Genomic DNA, 19,833 nt, shown 5'->3' on the forward strand with positions numbered 1-19,833 from the left:
GGCTGATAATACTTCAACACAACATGTCTGTCATGCATAAACATGTGTTTCAGGAATCTTTGCAATTTTATCCAAATTTTACGATTGTCATTCAACTCTTAATAGTTTATAAAATTATTTTATTTTATTTATAATACACAGAACTATGTCATTCATAAATTAAGCACATTATTGGCTCATAGATTTGTGGTTTCTTTTTTAGTTTAAAATGTCGAACATTTAGCAAAAGCCTTTATCTGAGCAATAGGCTGGAATAATGTACATTCCAATCCACGAGAACAATATTACCCCCAGTCTACCGGTATATTGGGCTACCTTTTACAAACAAAAATAATGGAGAATTCTCTTAATCACTGGTAATTAGCTAGAGATAGGTGGCACCAGAGGTTTACTGACATTCGATGGTACTCAGAATATAATCCATAGAATTAATTCACAGAGAAAATAGGGTGCAAGATGTCACCTAATTTTTATCATATTACTCCAAGCACTGAAACACAAATGTGGTCTTTTGGATTGGACGTGTTGTTTGCTAACGTCACGTCTGATGGATAAGATATCGGGTGTGAAGTGGTACAAATAGTCAGCAAAATACTGATGTATTCCGTAGCTTAGTACTTTACATTGCGATCACTGATTCCAGCGACCCCCTCCATCCCCTATATAGAACATTCCATGACCTATAGTTCATGTATAAAATATGAGTTTTCCTGGATGTAGGTGTATCGTTACACTTGTTCACTGGAGTCGTCCTCACTTACCTCAGCTGGTGCAAAACTATGGGGCAATGTAAAGTGTTGCTGCATGTATCAGTTGCATATGCCGCTAGGCCACGTCGACGGGATTTAATAATCGACATGGCCTAGTAGCAAGCGTAATCATATATTTAGACAACACTTTCACGTTGCCCTGTGTCCAATTACGATGGCTTTTGGACACTTATAGTCAGTCGTGATTGACGACTTCGTTCATATCACATAACATCGTTGTGCTCTGAAACGCTTGTGCTGACTTCAGCACTGAACGCATCTACCAGTGCTGCTCGTTCTCGTGAATTGATATTTGCACAATTTTCTGACCCACAGATTCTCGGGTGATTCTCCATGCTACTTGATCCCCGCGATCACAATATTTATGTCAGCCGTTATCCCTAATCTCCTGAAAGATATTTCTGTTGCATACTATCTGCTGATAATCAATTGTATTTCATGGTCGCATTCTACTCGTAGACTATGAATCCAACGGAAATGGAACAAGCGTTTCAGGTACATTTTATTCAGGATTTAAATATGTCATCTCCTCACAAAAATTCAAGTGGTGGTTTTTTAATTAGTTTTCGATCAGTGGAAACTTAACAACAAAAGTTACAACTGCAGCTAGACAGTGCACTAAAGCGGAAATATGTTTGTTAATGTGCAAAAGCAAACACTAGTCAAATATTCTGTGAGTAGTATAGCAATGTATGCAAAGGATAACTTTACACTTAAATGGCCTTGAACAGTTTACAGGTGTGGGTTTCCCAGTGCATGGGTGAGATGGAGGAAAACTAAAAAATCAAAGGTGACAATGTGAGGAAATTTTTAAAAAAAGGAAGGTGGCAGTATAGAAAAGTAAGGCGTTAATGGTGAGAAATTAAAAATGTTTTTGGCATTCATTAAGATGTAACAGCCAAACAGCCAATCACTGCACAGAGTTTTACTGGAGAGGCTGAAACAAGACAAAATGGCTTCGAGCACTATGGGACTCAACTGCTGTGGTCATTAGTCCCCTAGAACTTAGAAATACTTAAACCTAACTAACCTAAGGACATCACACACATCCATGCCCGAGGCAGGATTCGAACCTGCGACCGGAGCAGTCGCACGGTTCCGGACTGCGCGCCTAGAAGCGCGAGACCACCGCGGCCGGGGAAACAAGACAGTCGACCAGGAAATAGCCTACCATGTTGAAAAGTATGTGAATTTTTTGCATCATGTTCAAAACTGTGCTACAGAATTTACAAAAATTACATGAGCTTCACCTGAATTGCATAAATGGGCATCATTCATAAGACACATACACAACCACACTCACTTATATCTGCCAATCACAACTCAGAATTTTAATAACCTTTCAAACAAAGCAGCCAATCAAAGCGCTGTATTTTACTGGCTATTAAAACGAAACAACTAGTCTATATGTATCCGCCATCTTGCACAGTCTCAAAAGTATCCAAACGATCTGAATTTTGCGCATACTGGCGCCTTGTTCAGAGTCTGTAGGCAACATCTGCATGTAAGTGCTGAAACCTAACTGTGGCAGGTAGAGGCGAGAATAGCAGCATGACACTTTTGTCAGTAGCTTTCTCAAGGAGGAATTTGTCTGACTTTGAAGAAATCTGGCTAACGTTTTGCAGCAACTGTACCTGTTTGTATGCATACAACTCACTCCCTGCACACACACTCTACTAAAGACTATTCCAGGAATTGTGTGTATTATGAAGGCCAAGCGAGTTAACGACAACTTTGTTTCCTTTTCTTTGTATCATTTTCTCACTTCTATTAAACTGCTCCACAACAGGAAAACGATGAATAGCAGTTTTGCATTAGTCTTTTGAAATGATCCTTACCTAAGACTGGCTGTAAACTGCTAAAATTCCTGCTTTTACTTGTTCTGTATATATTTCCCAGTATATTTGCAAGCTCAGCACCAGTTTTAGCTTATTAAGAGCGACAACTCATACATATTTGGAGTACACATCAGTTACTGTTCACTTCTTCAGTTTACATGCCCATTGCAACAAGAACAAGACCTCTTCAGAACGAGGCATCGCCAATAATACACATTACAGGGGAATGTGAAAAACAAACAATACTCCAATTATAAATTTATTACAGAAACGATTCTTTCTCAGTTCATCATACAATTAAATACATGTATCACATGCTACACATTTTAGAATATCATCTATTGCGAACAGTAGGGTATTACAATTTCAGAAAGTATGAGAAACATCTTCAGCAGATAACCAACTTCTTAACAGGTGTATCTGCCTTAATAAAACTAAACTCACAATGAATTTTTATGAGCGACAATACTGCATTTGCTAAGCTCTCACCTTCTGTTAGTTAGTTTGTTAGTTGTTAGTTAGTTACTTACTTGTTCTATTGGTCAATCTCCCAGTAACCATTATGATGTGGAATGTGTCAAGTGCATAATAAATGCACACATGAATGAAGGCTTTTTTGTAAGATTCAAAATTTTGTTACCTTGCCCTTAAATGACACAAAATACATATATTATACCTATATATTTATTATTCCTATTCAGAAATTCATCTATGGTATAAAAGGAATTGTCATGGAGATATAATTTCAATTTATTTTTGTAACTGTTACTGCCATCTGTCAGACATTTTATTTCTTCTGGTAATTTATCGAAAGTTTTACAGCAGCATCTTTTATCCCTTTCTGAACCAAAGATAGGTTAAGTAGAGGATAGTGTAAGTCTTTCTTTCTTCTGGTATTATAATCATGAATGTCACTGTTGTTTTTAAACTTTTCCACATTGCTGTGAACAAATTTCATTATTGAGTAAATGTACTGTGATGCTGTTGTAAGAATTTCTAACCTTTTAAAGAGATGCCTACAAGATGTGCGACTATGAACCCCACACATTATTCTAAGCACTTTCTTTTGAGCAGTGATTACATTTTGTCCAAGTGTTGAGTTACTTCAAAATATTATTCAATATGACATCAGAGAGTAAAAGTATGCAATGTATGTTAGCTTGCTAATTTCTATTTCCTCAAAATAAACAGTTATTCTGATTGCAAAAGTTGCTCATCCTAGTCACTTTAAGGGATCCAAAATATGAATTTTCGAATTAAGATTCACATCTATATGTACACCCAAAAACTTAGTATGCTCTACCCTGCCTACTGACTTCCATTGATGTGTTATATTTATTGAAGGAACTTCACTCTCTGCAGTAGAAAATTGGATGCACCATGTTTTTTTCAAAGCTCAGAGCAAGCCCATTCGCAGAAAACCAATAAGTAACTTTTCCAAAGACATTATTTGTAGTATTTTCTATTGGAGTTTCTTTCACTGGAGTAGTAATGATACTTATACCATCAGCAAAGTGTCAGTTTGGCTTCTTGTTTCAGATAAGAAGGGATCTCATTCACGATTATCAAGAAGAGAAGGGGACCCATGATGAAATCCTGTGGAACACCTAATGTAATTTTACCTCAATTAGATGAAATGGGAAACTTCCTTAAATCACTTAAACCATATAAAGAAACTTTTTGCTTCCTATTCTGTAGATATGACTTAAACCACTCATATGCCTACCATTTATACCACATAATTGTTATTTCTGTAACATAATCTCATGGTTCACACAACCAAACACATTGGATAAGTCACAGAAAATTCCTATTGGTGACATTTTACTATTTAAAGAATCTATTATGTGGGAAGTGAAACTGTATATTGCTGTCTCATTGGAACAGCATTTTTGAAATCCAAACAGTGATCCCATTACTGCTGAGATCGCTAAGCACTCTTGAGTACATTACTTTCTCGACAATATATGAAAATTCTGTGAGCAATGATGCTGGCCAGTAGTTATTGACATCTATGGTGTCCCCTTTTTTGCACATAGTCTTGACAATGGCATATTTTAACCTCTCTGGGAAAATACCTAGCGTTGGTAATGCACTACAGATGTGACTCAGAACACCGGCTGCAACTGCTCCACATTGTTTTCATATCTTGTTAGAGATGTCATCTACTCCAATAGAAAATTTATTTTTCAAAGATTTAATGATTTTCCTTATTTCACAAGAGGTTGTTAGATGAAAATTAATCTGACTAGGATATCTCAAAACTGACTCTGCCATGTACTGCACGGATTTTTCTTTTTTCACCTATACTTAAGAAATGATTGTTAAATACATTAGCTACTTCTGTATTCTTGGTTAAGATCGTCTCATTCTCTACAATAGTAGTACTATCTACCGCAGTAATTACTTTTCCTGTCTCTCTTTTTACAACATTCCATAGTGACTTGATTTTATTGCCGGAATTGTTAATTTCATCTCTAATATACATTTTTTTTTTTATTTTCTGACTACTTTTCTCAGTGTACTACAATAATTTTTATAGTGTAAAATTTTTTTAGGGTCTTTACTAATTCTTGCTGCCTCATACAATTTTCTTTTCCTTTCTGAAGACACTTCAATACATGTAGTGGTCCAAGGGTTCTTTGAAAACTATTTGGTGTTACATTTAGTAATTTCTTTGGGGCAACAGTGCTCAAAACGGGATCTAAATTTATCACGAAATGTGTTGCATTTATCACTGGCATTTGGCTCATTATATACACCTCCCCAGTTAACTTTCCTTAAACTTTCTCTGAAGTGTCCAGCCTTACTTTTAATTAATGGTTTCTGAACAGCGATGGCCAGCTTGTAATATTGGCTCTATAATTCTGCCTGTATGTAAATTTCTCTATTGAAATAGAATATGATGTCTCACCATATGTTCCCAAGATGCGAAATGTGCTGTTTAGTAAGCTAAATCCTACACAATAATTCTGTGAACTGTTTCCAAAACTATCGTATTCTGTGAAACACAACTTCTGTGTATGTCATTCAACTGACAAAATTTTTTTCATACACAGCTACAGTAAACTTCAAGCAATATTCACTGATTCCTGAAGTTCCTCTTCAATAGATGTTGTTTCATTACCTTGCCAATTATTGCTTACCACTTTCTAAGCTAGCCAGGAAACTAATTAGTCTACCAATTCATTCTGGTCATTCCGGTTATATGTTGCTGCTTCAATGGACAGCATCTTTCAACTGAGAACGTCAAGTTCATTTTATTTCTCTCCATGCCAATATATTCGCTAGCCAATATGTATGTCATCATCTCTCAACAAATAGAGGTCACTTTCAACTATTGCGCGTTTAGCTACATATTTACAGCTTTGTTGGAACTTACTGGTCGCAGGAGAGATAGTTTTGCTTGTGTGCATTGTTACCTCTAAAAGTTTTAACATAATTTTGAAGAACACGTGTAACTCTTTTTACTGGGTTTAATTTTAAACAATATATTACATGCTACACTCATTTCCGGGTATCTTACATTGTGAATTATGGAATCGTCCCCATCAATATCTATCAACAGTCATCCACACTTTTGATTTCTGATCCATTCTGCTGCTGTATTCAATATAGCACATTTTAACTGTTGGTTTACTGAATAATGATGCTGACAGCCTAATTCTTACCTCTGCTATGGTTTTCTTTCACAACTCTACTTCACTTTCCTGAATATTATCACCATCATCATCCAAGGTCTCTGCCATCATGGCCTTTCTTCTTCTTTCTGCGGCCTTAAATCAATTTCTGTAGCGGTTGAGAAATGGATTCGACGAGAAAGTGAAGTGCATGCTTCTTGAATCGCTTATTCAGACACATTATAGCTTCAGGTGTTTTAGCATGACCAGTAAGATCTTATTCGTGTGCAGGAGGACAGTCAAACTTCCTTCCTAAGCTTGGGTCTAGCTCCCTTCCACTCTTTAATCTGATTTATAGTGTCCTAGAAGAAATTTTCAGCAGCCTTTGTAATTGATAAACCTTCGCAAACAGCTTGTTTTGCTTTTTTCAAACCCTTTGTAATCCATTTAGCTTTTTTATGTCTTCCTAATACATTGTCTAACCTTCGTAATACTGTTTTGTGGGAGAGTTGTGGTCAATTTACAGGATGACTGCCATTATCCCCTGGATTCCATTGGATGGGGATATAATGGTCGGTTTACAGGGTGGCTGCTATTACCTTTCAGTCATAGTAACTACCATTACTCTGAACACATGATTCTACTCAACAATTAAAAAATAATGTTGTTAAAATCCTCGAAAAACAACTGCATCATACAAAGTGTGGTATTACCTTGATGGTGTGTTATCATTAGTATCCCACCTGAAGCAGTGATCCGTACTGTGATATTGTTTACAACGAACAAAAAATCGTTTCAAGGCCTGTCCACTGTGCCAACTTATAACTAAATCTGAGGCGGGTGCGATGGGGTGGTTCCCTTGTTAGACTGCTCGCCTAATTGTAACGGGTGTTTCTTGGTTCAAAAATGGCTCTGAGCACTATGGGACTTAACTGCTGTGGCCATCAGTCCCCTAGAACTTAGAACTACTTAAACCTAACTAACCTAAGGACATCACACACATCCATGCAGGGCAGGATTCGAACCTGCGACCGTAGCGGTCGCTCGGTTCGAGACTGTAGCGCCTAGAAACTCTCGGCCACTGCGGCCGGCTACAACGAAAACTCTGCCTTGCTCAAATCCAAACAAAAACTGATAAGATGACTGGTGCCATGCCTTTTAAGTTTAGAAGGCTGCTGAGCTGCACTCACCATTCTGAATGATGATCAGATGACAGGGTGAACACCATACCCCAGATAGAGCTGGGTGTGGCAATGACTGTTTAGAGATGTCACTAAACTCGCCCAAAGACGTAAAAAAAAAACATGCGTGGACAGCGCCTATTAGACAGAGAGGGTCTGCCAGCCGATTAGTTCCAGTCATTCCACCAGGGAGGAGGTACACGGCTCGTGTTGTCTGTAGTTCAACCATGCCTAGACAGTCAACACCGCGGTTCGATTGCGTCCGCATTGTTACCTTGTGCCAGGAAGTGCTCTCAACAAGAGAAGTGTCCAGGCTTCTCAGAACGAACCAAAGTGATGTTCTTCAGAGATGGAGGAGATACAGGAGACAGGAACTGTCGATGACATGCCTCGCTCAGGCCGCCCAAGGGCTACTGCTGCAGTGGATGACCGCTACCTACGGATTATGGCTCGGAGAAACCCTAACAGCAACGCCATCATATTGAGTAATGTGTTTCGCGCAGCCGTTACGACTCAAACTGTGCGCAATAGGCTACATAATGCGCAACTTCACTCCCGACGTCCATGGCGAGGTCCATCTTTGCAACCAAGACATCGTGCAGCGCGGTACTGATGGGCCCAACAACATGCCGCTCTGGACTGGTATCACGTTCTCTTCACCAACGAGCGCTGCATATGCCTTCAACCACATAATCGTTGAAGACGTGTTTGGAGGCAACCCGGTCAGGCTGCTCATAAGCCAAAGATCACGCCAGTAATGCCAAACGACACTTCTCTTGATGTAAGTAGCGTAAACATTGGACGATTTAACAGTGGGAAAAATGTTGTGTGGAGTGACGAATCACGGTACACAATATGGCGATCCGATGGCAGGGTGTGGGCATGGCGAATGCCTGGTGACTGTCATTTGCCAGCGTGTGTAGTGCCAACAGTAAACTTCGGAGGTGGTAGTGTTATGGTGTGGTCGTGTTTGTCATTGAAGGGGCTTGCACCCCTTGTTTTGTGTGGCACTATCACAACACAGGTCTACATGTTTTAAGCACTTTACTGATTCCCACTGTTAAGATCAAGTCGGGGATGGCGATTGCATCTTTCAGCACATCACATGTTCATAATACACGGCCTGTGGCGGAACGGTTACACGAAATAACGTCCCTGTAATGGACTGGCCTGCACAGAGTTCTGACTTGAATCCCATAGAACACCTTTGGTATGTCTTGGAACGCCGACTGCGTGCGAGGCCTCAGCGACCGACATCGATATCTCTCCTCAGTGTAGCACTACGTGAAGAATGGCCTGCCATTCCCCAAGAAATGTTTTAGCACCTGACTGAACGTATGCCTGCGAGAGTGGAAGCTGTCATCAAGGCTAAGGGTGGGCCAATGCCATATTGAATTCCAGGATTACCGATGGAGGGCGCCACGAACTTCTAAGTCATTTTCAACCAGGTGTCCGGATACTTTTTATCACTTAGTTTAATCAATTGGAAACCTTCCAGTTTCTCCAGGTCTCTTCCACATGTACAGCCTCCTTTCACGATTCTTAAAACCAATCATCTTTCATGATTCTTAAACCAGTTACTTCTCATAACTCAAGAGAACAATGTATTACATGATACTCTCATTCCTGGGCATCTTACATTGTGAATTATGGAATTGTTCCCATTAATATCAATCACCGGCCATCTACACTTTTGATGTCGGATCCCATCTGGCGCTGTATTCCACAACTACACGTCATCTTCCTCAGTATCATCATCAGGCAGGTGGGAAGTTATACCACCTGTGTGTGTGTGTGTGTGTGTGTGTGTGTGTGTGTGTGTGTGTGTGTGTGTGTGTGAATGTGTGTGAAATTTTTAAATTCCCCACAATATTTCACCCGCATCTAGGCTACTTGCAAGTGTGACTTCATTCCCCTTAGTACTTTCCGAGGTCGTTTAAGTGCGGATTGAGCCAAAACATACAAAGCTATACTCCTTTTTAAAAATCCGAGGATTTGTGAAGATGATACTTGGTTTTCCCAGGTGGTGCAGGCTCGCAGACGCTGTGGTATGCATACTTCGATTCTGTGACGCTTTGCAGCCCTGCATGGTCGTACTGTGGTGTCGGCCGCTACGGAGAGGCACTCTGTTCAGTAAGTAACGAAAGCTTATGGCGTGCCAAATAATTTCTGTGATGCACCTTTATGAAAATTATAAATAGCACACCTACACATTAAAGAAAATAACATAAGAAAAAATTGAATACTATGAGCCACATACTACTCTCATTTCAGTTCATGTAATTTCCAACAGAAACCAACTAAGTGACAATTTCATATCTCAAGAATGTGAATATGGAAGAGACATCACTGTGGTGTCACCACAACATGAGAAGCAAAGTCATAAACTATGTGTCCATAGTTAAATCTGCTACATTTATCATGTCATGGGTGTTTTCAGTTCAAGAATTACCTTGGTCCACTTTAATGTGTTATGTATGCTGGCACAAGGACAAACCCCGAAATGGATTGCATGTTTTTCATTCTGCGTATGATTTCCACATGTGTTATACTTGTGCCTTTTTCAAGCAAGACTCTGATGAATACTTATAGGTACCCAATCAAACGTTACTGCCCAAATATACATGCTGTAAGAGTAATTAACTGTTGGTGTTACGCTGCCTGATAATGTCTAATCAAAAGGAATTAGCCAACCGTTAAAGAGTTTATTTTAAATATTTAAAGTAACCTGTGCTGGAAAATTATTTTTTTAAATTCTTTTAAGAAAATTATAGCGATTGTGATCCCATGCAGAGGAGCGGATGTAGAACTCCCTGCATCAGCAATTGGACATTGTCTACTGGTGGTGCGAATTCTATAGAACAGATTCCCATCAGTCATAAACCACAAAAGCCTCACATTGTAAAGGGCACATCGTACACTTCTGCCAGTACCTCATCTCCTACCTTCCAAACTTTACAGAAGCTCTCCTGCGAACCTTGCAGAACTAGCACTCCTGAATGAAAGGACATTGCGGAGAAATGGCTTAGCCACAGCCTTGGGGAAGTTTCCAGAATGAGATTTTCACTCTGCAGCGGAGTGTACGCTGATATGAAACTTCCAGGCAGATTAAAACTGTGTGCCGGACCGAGACTTGAAATCGGGACCTTTGCCTTTCGCGGGCAAGCGTTCTGCCATCTGAGCTACCTAAGCACGACTCACGCCCCGTCCTCACAGCTTTACTTCTGCCAGTACCTCGTCTCCTACCTTCCAAACTTTACAGAAGCTCTCCTGCGAACCTTGCAGAACTAGCACTCCTGAAAGAAAGAATATTGCGGAGACATGGCTTAGCCAACAGTCTGATGGATGTTTCCAGAATGAGATTTTGACCCTGCAGCGGAGTGTGCGCTGATATGAGACTTCCTGGCAGATTAAAACTGTGTGCCGGACCGAGACTCGAACTCGAGACCTTTGCCTTTCGCGGGCAAGTGTTCTACCATCTGAGCCACCCAAGCACGATTCACGCCCCGTCCTCACAGATTTACTTCTGCCAGTACCTCGTCTCCTGCTTTCCAAGCCAAGTCTCCGCCATATCCTTTCTTTCAGGACTGCCAATTCTGCAAGGTTCGCAGGAGAGATTGTGTAAAGTTTGGTAGGTAGGAGACGAGGTACTGGCAAAATTAAAGCTGTGACGACGGGGCCTGAGTCGTGGTTGGGTAGCTCAGATGGTAGAGCACTTGCCCGCGAAAGGCAAAGGTCCGGAGTTCGTGTCTCGGTCCGGCAGACAGTTTTAATCTGCCAGGAAGTTTCGTAAACAGTTGTAAGTAGGCTGTTTAGGTTTTTTTATTGGTAACGCCGCCGCCACGTAGCGCTCTGTATGAAAATCACTGGCTGTGCCGTGTGCAGTCTGTGGCTGGTTGGCATTGTTGTAATACTCGCCATTGTAGTGTTGGGCAGCGGCAGCTGGATGCTAACAGCGCGTAGCGTTGCGCAGTTGGAGGTGAGCCGCCAGCAGTGGTGAACGTGGGGAGAGAGATGGCGGAGTTTTGAAATTTGTAAGAATTGGTGCTGCCCAACACTACAATGGCGAGTATTACAACAATGCCAACCAGCCACAGACTGCACACGGCACAGCCAGTGATTTTCATACAGAGCGCTACGTGGCGGCGGCGTTACCAATAAAAAAACCTAAACAGCCTACTTACACAGTATCCATCACATCAAGGAACCACTGTCCCCACTCCAAACACTCAGTTGTCAGTTTAATTTTCAGCACTTTCGAGGGTGCAGTGTTTCAAATTTTTCTCGTCTCTTCACTTTCAAAGATAGGTCTTTGATTGTTCATCGGATTTTAAGTTCTTCAAGACGGAGCACAAATTCATACTAAACTAAAACGCAGCAGGAAATTGTTCACTGTGTAGAAGTCTGTGCAACCTTTTATGATCTGACGGGACCTCTGAGCCTCACGTATTTTTTAAAGACGAGCATAAACTATTCTTTTTCGTTAGGAACCTGTCAGTACTGTTGCGCCTCGATTATTCTGAGTTTGATACGTTATTAACATATCGCAGAACTTTTACGCATGATTATCTGCGTATCCGGAGCAATGTGAAACTCCTCACTTGCAATGCTTGCGCCATTCTGTTGCGTGTTGTTGGATTTGGGTCATTCTCTGCTTCGTTTTGAGTGTTTTCTGTGATAATCTGTCCTTCATATTTTTTCCATAATTCCGCGAAAAAATTTTTTTATGATGATAACTGTTTATAAGCGCAATATATTGACAATTTTTAGAAAATTATCGTATAAAATATTCCGTATTTTCAAGTCCTGTCAAATCTATAGCTTCATGTATTTGCATGTCAAAAAATGGAAAGAAAATTGGAAGATGAGGAAACAATGGAGTTACTCTTGGAGTTTTTCACGTCTGGTATTGATAAACCAATTTTGGTAAGCAGGTATCCTGAAAGAAAACGTGTTCTTGAATACTAAATGAAACTATATAGTTTCAGAGACCCTTTAGGTCTCAAATATTTATTATGTATGTATGCAGTCTGAAATGACGAATCAAAATTTGTACCAAGGTTGGGATTCGAAATTGTGTCTTCTGCTCATTAGGCAGATGCACCAACCACTACGCCACCGTGGCACAGTGGGTTTAGACAACTGTACAGACTACTCTAGCATACCTCCCTCCTCAGTCCAAACTCCCCTTCATGCCTCAGCCCACTTGATTTTCCCCCTAAACCCGAACAGCATTGCAGAGGCCCTCCAGTGTACTGGAACAGTACCTCCGCATTCATTTGATTGGAGCACCTTTGCCTGCAGGATCCCACATTTCGTTCGATGCTGAGATGATATTCCAATACAGTGGAGAGCCTTTGGAATGCTGTTCGAGTTTAGGGGGAGAATACCAAGTGAGCTGAGGGGTGAACTGGAATTTGGATTGAGGAGAGAGATGTGCTAGGATAGTACATGCAGCTGTGCAAAGGCACTGTGCCAGGGTGTCGTTGTGGTGAGTGCATCTACCTAGTGAACAGAAGACCTGGGTTCGAATTCCGGCCTTGGTATTTAACGAGTAGTGGAACATACATCGGATAGACAGATTAGAGACCTTAGGAGGAGGAGCAGGAGGAGGAGTGTTCATTGCAGTTGATGAAATATTGTCACTATTGAGGTGCGGCAGGGAATTTACCTGGTCGCGTATAACAGGTGTAGGTGAAATCAGGTCAATTGCTGGATGTGTTTAGCGGCCATCCCATTTCGCTGCCACAGTTCTAAAGTTACCCAAAGGAAGTCTACGGTCAGTAGCGCATAAATTCCCAGATCATGCAGTACTAGTTGGAGGCGACTTTAACCTACTATGTAGACACTGGGATACAGACAGTCGTTCGAAATACTTTTGAACACGTTTTCTGAAAACTGTCTCGAGCACCTAGCTCGGCAGTCCACACGCTATGGAAATGTCTTAGACCTTGTAGCTACAAATAGGCCGGACTTTATCGACAAAGTCAGCACAGAAACGGGGATTAGCGATAATGATGTGAACTTAGCAACTATTGTTACGAAAGTTGATAAATCAGTCAAGAAGGCTAAGAGAGTGTTCCTGCTAGATAGAGCATATAATCAGTTGTTAGTATCTCTCTTTGAGATCGAATTGACGTCACTTAGTTCCATTAAGATGGAGTTAGAGAGATTATGGCCCAGCTTCAAGCAGGTTGTAAATCGTTGTCTGGAGGGTTATGTGCCGACCAAGTGAATAAAGGATGGAAAAGATACACCATGGTTTAATAACGAAATTCGGAAGATGCTGAGGAAGGAGAAGCTGTTGGAGTCTCCATTCAAAATAGAACAAAGATGACGACAAGCACTTGATAGTAGAGATTCCTGCGTCTGTGAAAAGATCTATGCTATACCTTAGCAAAAGATCTGGCAGAGAACCCGAGAAAATTTCGGTTCAATGTAAAATCACTGAGGGGGTGTAAGGCTTCCCATTCAGTCCCTTGTTGACCAGCCAGGTATGGCAGTTGAAGGCAGCCAAACGAAAGCCCAAGTTTTAAATTTCACTTTCAGGAAATCGTTCACGCAGCAGAATCGCACAAACACACCGTCATTTGAGCATCGGACAGACTTCCGTGTGGACGACATTGTAGTAAGCATCCCTGGTGTAGAGTAACAGCTGAAAGATTTTGAAAGAAAATAAGTCGTCAGGTCCAGATGGAATCCCAATTCAGTTTTACAAGGAGTATTCTACGGCATTGGCTCCTTACCTAGCGTACATTTATCGCGAATCTCTCGCCCAGCATAAGCTCCCAAGCGACTGAAAAAAAAAGCGCAGGTGACTCTTGTGTATACGAAGGGTGAAGGAACGGACCTCTAACTTCAGTTTGACAAAATTTAAGGAACCGATATTTGATGCTGACTGCCGAATGATTCTCCTGCCACCAACGTACATTGCGCGTAAAGAACACGAAGATAACATTAGACAAACTAGGGCTCACATAGACAGTCGTTTTGCTCTCGCTTTATTTGCGAGTGGAACAAGAGGGGAAATAACGATTAGTGGCACAGGGTACACTACGCCATTCACCGTTCGGTGGCTTGTGGAGCATCAATGTAGATGTGGATGCAAATGTAGATGTCGGTATAAATTTTCATTCATAGCTTCAGTCTGCTTACATACTTCACAGATATTCTTGAATAATTCAAACTCAAAATTTTACAGGCGAAACAAACAAAAAATGACAAAACGACACCACGGCATGTATCATCATCAGCAGAAAATTTCCTGTTATTCTCCAGAAGCTGTACAAATGCAGTTATAAGATGACACTGATAACAAGAAATATCTCCCAATTATTTTGAGAATAAAAGGAGAAGGAGATTTCACTTTCAAATAAAATTCGAACCTAAAATCTTGGAGCTCATTGCCAGTTTTTATTGCTAATACTGGAAAATGTGAGAACTATGCTGTTTACAATACAGAACCAAGAACTCATTAACATTGTTCCCAATGTAAGGTATTCTTGTGTGTCAATGAGAGAGAAAATTGTTTTCAAAAAAACCAGTTCCCACAAAGTAATGTTTGTCGGTGGCTGAACCATTATGTCCTGACTGGGCTCAGAAGTCCCTCTTTGAAAAGAATGAAGTATAAGAGCAACGATATATATTTCTTCATTTTTCCTTCTACTAAGGTAATTTCCAGCCAGCCAAATGACATAGAAATTGAGAATTGGCAACGCCAAAGAACATAAATTCAGGCCGTACTGCGTTAGAAAACCATCGAAACCTTAAAACCAGGATGTCTGGACGTGGATTTGAAATCTGCTTTTCCCAAATATTTTGTCTTTTAGTTTTCTCAGTGTCCCCATTACACTTCCGTAACTTATGCCCTTCAGGAGTACAGTTTTAGGGGAATCTTTCTTGATTCTTCGTCAATGTTTGAGATTAATAAATCGTCAGTGTTTGAGATTATTAAATATATTTTGTTGTAGAAATATTCCTTTGCGTCCAAAAGAACTGGTCCATTCCTGTAAACATGTTTTATAGAGAGAAGAACTGTTAGAGTTATTCTACTTTGTCTTGAGCAGAATTGACGTTTAGAGGATTGTTGCTTTCTTTTCTGATTATCTTCATTGTCTATCTACTTGTTTTCCTTCGTTTTGTGTATCTTTAAAGTTACCTCAGTGTTAACTAGCGCGTCTTCTCAGCTTCCCAGTGCGTGTATTTCACACTGCCTTCTGTTCAGTTGGAAAGGTATATCATATGCGATCATTGGAGTTGGTTCCCCTTGTATTTCGACTCTTGTTATGAGTTTCACAGCCTTTCTATCTTCGAACAGTAGTGTGTTAAATGCAGCCACTTTTTACATCTGACTTGAAACTAACTTGTCTTTACTAATTTTCTCCTTGCATTTTTCTTGTTCCCGTAGATTTTTTGTAAGTAAGTATACTACAATATTTATGGTAGAAGCTGTATTTCATAGCCCAGTTCTCCTTAGTATTAAGAATATCTTCCGCCTCTTTTCATTACTGAAGGACCCATCAAAGTCACGAAAACCACAATGTTTCTTCTGAAGTTATCATTATTTCGCTAAAAATAAAGTCGCAAATATCGGATTCTAATCGACCGTCAATCAACACCACTTCAGTTTTTATTTCTAATACTAGTCAACAGTTTCATGGTATGACGCTACATATTGATCGCGTACCAGTTTTCAAATTTATCTGGTCATGCTTTCTTTGCCAAATAATGCTTGTCCAGAAAACTGATTGTTTCAAATATCATAGACCTTGAATCTATACGCAGTAGCCTAAATCTTCATATGCTTTTAACAGCTAGGCTAGCGGAATTGAAGAATCTCATATTCGCAGAACAAGATAACTGGGGCAGCGTAAGAATACCACATTATTTTGTTAGATTTCCCAACTTGCGTGACAGCATGAGAGTCCCAGTGTGCGTGCGGAATTCATTTTTTAATCTGCATTTTGTTTCATGGATCTAATAACTCATAACCACACTTGCACTATTTTAGTTGTGCACAGGTGCTGATGAGCTCACGGTTGAGCGCCCTATACGTACCACCACCACCACCACCAAGTTGTGCAGCCCTGTTTGAGTCACATACATGGGCAGAAAATGATAAGTGTAAAGTAGCAAGTTTTAGGTATTGTAGAAACATAAAATTTTATTCACTCCTGCTTCAGACAATTAAAGATGGGGTGAATTTTTTTCATTTCTCTTTTATGGGAATGTGTTATTTTCTAATTGTACGTGATCTAATTGCAGAAAGGGGATTAGCAAAACGAGATAGAGAGTACCGGGTGATGTGAATCGAAATATGAAGCTGATTGGATTCTGTGTTATTAGGCCGATCAGAGAAAAGGCCTCTCACGCGCTTTGATACTGGGAGAAGAATTTACCGCGGGAGTAGAGAGGAATCCGTGGTCTGTACTTTTGAAGGAAGGTCGTGTAGCACAGAGTTTCAGGCATTTTCGTTCAGATTGAGCTATAGTAGTTTTCTGGAAAATTTTGATTGACCATTAAGTGTTCATGATCATTTGGTAATGATTTTTATTATATATACTAAGGTTTGAGACATTCTTTTGAAGGATACATATGGTGAGTAGCTTACCGTGCAGCCATGATCCTAGAAGTGATGATCTGAACAATATTTAAGCGAGCGTTCAAAACTGTAAAACGCCATGTGTTTTTCAAAATGGGCTATAACTGACGAAAAGTGCGGTTCTTTCAATATCAGGTTTGAGTTAATACCTTAAATTGGCTACTAGAGATAGTGTGTGTTCTGTTTGTGTGAAAGGATTAGTAAAAACGGAGCTTATTTTCGTTCATCCATGTCTGTAACTGTATGCTAGTACGGACTTGGTGTAACATGTGTGTACACAAAGTGTCAATACAGAAAAGATGTTTCTTAAGCTATTTAAAACCAGATATAGTAAAATCAACGTATTTCGTGTAATACAGTAAAATAATGATGCACATGGTTCAGCCATATTGCACTATGCAGCTTACTGCTATATACAATTTAAACACGAATAAACTAGTCTATACTGCTTATTTCCAATCAATAACGAGTTATGGAATCATTTTCTATGGAAATTCGAGTCACAGGGATAGTATTTTCAGAATGAAGAAGAGTGTTATAAGAATTATGTTCTCCCCAGACTTTTTCAAAAACTGGTGTTTTGGCAACTACGTCACAGCACATACATCCACGAATGTTTCTGTCATTACAATACATCTCTCTTTGCATAAAAACGTAGAAACCAAAAACAACCTCTGCAAAGTCATTAAGAAGTTAATATTAGTACAGAAGGGAGTCAGCCATGTGGGTTCAAATGTATTCAGCACATTAAATGTCATGTAGATAATGCAGTTGACTTTAAGACTCGATTAAAGAACTTTCTGTTGAGCATATCATTGTATGCAATTGAGTATCTTCACAGAAACCCTTAATTTTTGATGTCCATCCCTGTGATAAGAGGCTGGGGGACTTTGGCTGTTCACTTATGTAAGAAAATGAAACACTTACAGCCGTCCTTATGATGTGATTTATTGTATAGCTACCAGTTTCGGTGCTTCAGTGCAACATCATCAGGCCTTAGTTGATGCTAAAAGGGTTAACACCATCTGTATATTTGAGGCATCAGTGGGCAAAATAACTGGTTTAGGCAGACTACCGGTAACTGTGATGTTGTCTATCCAACAATCAACTATAAAGTTGAGTTGATAGTTGATGTGCATCCTGTTGACATGTGGAGCGCAACACATTTTTTACAGCTTTCCTCAGTTAAGGAACATAATACGTCACTTCAGGGAAGGTCAGCCTTCTAAATACCTGTTCTTCTTTTTCTTGTGCCTTTGCGGCACATTGCCTCAGGGTCGGCACTCTGTAAACGGACTTGACACAGTTAATTTAAGGGGTGGGTGGATGCCCCTCTTGTCGCCACCCGTTTATCCGCGCCACCTGTCTTGTGCAGTGTCATTCATGTGAAAGTGGGCGAAAGTTTTCTCAATGGCTTCAAAACATGTAAGTGTGCCGAAGACTGGGTGCTAGACCGGTATTAAGCTAATGGGATGTGGGAAACCGCCTAAAAAGCACTTGCAGCTGACCGGCACACCGAGGTTCGTCGTTAATCCACTGGACGGATTCGAAATAAAGCTGGCGTATCTCCCCGTCCTGGAAGCGGCGCTGTAGCGCGCACGGCTATCCGGGCGGGATAGAGCTTCTAATGACCTCATTAAGCTGAATAATTTCTATATTAATAGTAAGGCAAAAGAACAGTGCGTCGTAGCAATGTGACTGCTACCACCATCTTGATTTTTCTACAGCAACTACTACTAGTAAAATTTGCGTTATTAACACTAATGCTTCTAATAGTATTACTTGTGATAACGATAGGGTTGTTGATCTTCAGAGACAAGTACATAGTATATTATCTTGTACAGCTTCGTTTATTCTCTTTTCTGTGGTCCGAGATGAACACACATGCAGTTTACGATTACCGGAATGTATCCAGTATCTCTGCATTTGCCGTATTAGATCGGCCACGCAACCGGCTCCACCAGTATCTTGCTACCTCCAGACCGCAAGGCGTCACACACAGTGCATCATTTGACTCTCACTGATTCTGCTCGTTCTTCTCAGCCGCCGCGCGGGGTAGCCGTCCTGTCTGCGGTGACTTGTCACAGTTCTCGCAGCTCTCCCCGTTGGAGGTTCGAGTCCTCCCTCGGGCATGGGTGTGAGTGTGTTGTCCTTAGCGTAAGTTAGTTTAAACTAATTTAATTAGTGTGTAAGCCTAGGGACGGATGGCCTCAGCAGTTTGGTCCCATATAACCTTACTTCAAATTCCCAAATTTTTCTTCTCAGGTACGCTTCTGGCCACTTCCCTTCACTCTTCCGTTACTGGCCCATGCGATCGTATGGCTATCAATTTTCATTCTTGTTTCCTAGGCTCATCTCTAGGACCTTTATTGTCTCTGCTGAGGTGTTTGCTGTCTATTGTTATACCTTACTTTCTTCTGAGACAGCGTCAGCTACAAGATTGAAGGCGTCAAAGTACTTTTTTTACCAAAATTATGTCGTAAGCAGTTTTACCTCTTAAAGCATGCGTAGCTGTCCTTGCTGTGTCTTCAACTAGGGGACATTCTCATAGGACATGATCTGGAGTTTCGATTTCACCAGTCACAGCTGGTTTTGCCCTCCTACCAGTTCTGATCTGGCGTGTAGGATATAGCTCTTGTGCCGAAAAATAGAATTCCAGTCCCCAACTTGGCTAAAAATGTGTTGCCTGAAGCCTTTCATTTTCAACAGGAAGGAACTGAAATGTTCTCCTTCCTGTGTCTGAGGAATTCCATCTCTGCCGCAATTCTGTACATATTAAATTCTTTATTAAAAACGGATTTGCCGCTGGCTCCCCAAAACATA

General features: G+C 40.5%; 1 protein-coding gene across 1 annotated transcript in view; it reads left to right on the forward strand.

The window, feature by feature from the left end:
- LOC126336195 (chymotrypsin-like elastase family member 1) overlaps positions 1–19,833 on the forward strand; it is a 64,883-nt gene that overhangs the window by 35,319 nt on the left and 9,731 nt on the right. The window contains exon 6 of the mRNA XM_049999702.1: positions 9,433–9,542. Within this exon, the coding sequence (XP_049855659.1) occupies positions 9,433–9,542 (110 nt within the window). The remainder of the gene's footprint in view (positions 1–9,432; positions 9,543–19,833) is intronic.

The sequence above is a fragment of the Schistocerca gregaria genome, chromosome 2 (genome assembly GCF_023897955.1).
Source record: "Schistocerca gregaria isolate iqSchGreg1 chromosome 2, iqSchGreg1.2, whole genome shotgun sequence".
Lineage (NCBI taxonomy): Eukaryota > Metazoa > Arthropoda > Insecta > Orthoptera > Acrididae > Schistocerca > Schistocerca gregaria.